The sequence below is a fragment of the Musa acuminata genome, chromosome BXJ2-1, assembly GCF_036884655.1.
Source record: "Musa acuminata AAA Group cultivar baxijiao chromosome BXJ2-1, Cavendish_Baxijiao_AAA, whole genome shotgun sequence".
Classification (NCBI taxonomy): Eukaryota; Viridiplantae; Streptophyta; class Magnoliopsida; order Zingiberales; family Musaceae; genus Musa; species Musa acuminata.
Window position 1 is genome coordinate 34,092,196 of NC_088338.1, and position 1,448 is coordinate 34,093,643.

Below are 1,448 nucleotides of genomic sequence, written 5' to 3' on the forward strand. Positions count from 1 at the left end.
TTCGATTTTTATTGCGGTGATCTCATTCCTTTCTTTTTTCTCTTGTTTCGTTTCGTTTCGTTTCTCTTGGTTCTTCATCCGTCGAAATTTTGATTCGGGTTCAGAATTTTTGTTGGTCTTGGGGTTGTCGACTTTCTTGTGGGAAGATCGATCTTTCTGGTTTTCTCGATCGTTTTTCGTCACCTAGCCAGTCTCGTTCTGGTTTCGATTGGAAAATATGTCTTCTTCGCGTTCTAGGCGTGTGGAGTACGACCGCTTCATCCCGTTCCGGTCGGCGATGGACATGGACTACGCACGCTTTGCCCTAACCAGGCCTTCGAGACCGCAGCGTGATGGTTCGAGGGAATCCCCATCGAGCGTGGCGTACCAAAAGCTTCTTGATGACTGCATTTTGAAGAACAGGTCTCGTATCCTCGCTTTCAAGACTGCACCTGAAGCGCCGGCCAGCAAGCTGCCCGAGTTTGACGAGCCCATTCGGCCGCAGAGGAAGCAGCAGAGGCGAATCCCTAAAGAACCAGAGAGGGTATTGGTAATCCACGGCTTGTTGGATGATAATGTTTTGAATCTCCTCGACTGGGGAAGCAATAATGTGTTGGCGATTGGCCTTGAGGACGCAGCGTATCTCTGGGACGCTGCAAACGAGTCGACTAAGCTTCTACAACCCGTAGAAGACAGAGGACCTATCACTTGCATCCGCTGGTCGCCAGACTGTGCAGTTCTTGCTGTCGCATTTGGCAATTCAGATTTAGCCCTGATTGATCCAGCAACAGGACATGTCGTGGATGGGATGGAAGATGAGAACCAGACCCCTGTGTTGTCACTTGCGTGGAGAAGTAATTCAACGGTCGGAAGATTTGATGGCACTGTTGTTGATTATGACTTTAGAAAGGATGACATGTTCATCTATTTCTATTATGGGCATCGGCGTGGAGTTTGTAGTCTTAAATGGTCCGTGTTGTCAGGACGGTATTTGGTGAGTGGAGGACAGGACAAACTAGTGCACATATGGGATGCCTGCATGCCTGTCTCACGTCACCATCCACGTCAACATCAATGGCTTCACAGGATCAGCAGCCACACTTCCATTGTGAAGGCCGTTGACTAGTGCCCAACTCGGAGCAACTTACTGGCTTCTGGTGGAGGTTGCAATGATCATTGCGTTAAGTTTTGGAACACCGTTAATGGTGCTTGCTTGAACTCGATTGATGCTGGCTCTGAAGTTTGTGCATTGCTATGGGACAAAAACAAATCTGAATTACTGACCTCCCATGGTTCGCCAAACAATCAACTCACCTTGTGGAATTACCCATCCATGACGAGAGTGGCTGAGGTTTCCGGTCATTCATCCCGGGTTCTTTCCTTGGCTGGGAGTCCACTGGGAGGTGTAGTAACTTCTGTAGCAGCAGATGAGACAATCAGGTTTTGGAATATCTTTGAGACTCCCAAAA

The 1,448-nt window shown here is 48.5% G+C and overlaps 1 protein-coding gene across 1 annotated transcript; it reads left to right on the forward strand.

Annotated features, from left to right (window-relative positions):
* The first annotated feature begins 217 nt into the window (after positions 1 to 217).
* On the forward strand, positions 218 to 1,105 carry LOC135598243 (cell division cycle 20.2, cofactor of APC complex-like). The gene has a single exon (XM_065091780.1). The coding sequence runs from the start codon at positions 218 to 220 to the stop codon at positions 1,103 to 1,105; it is 888 nt and encodes a 295-aa protein (XP_064947852.1).
* Positions 1,106 to 1,448: the final 343 nt, after the last annotated feature.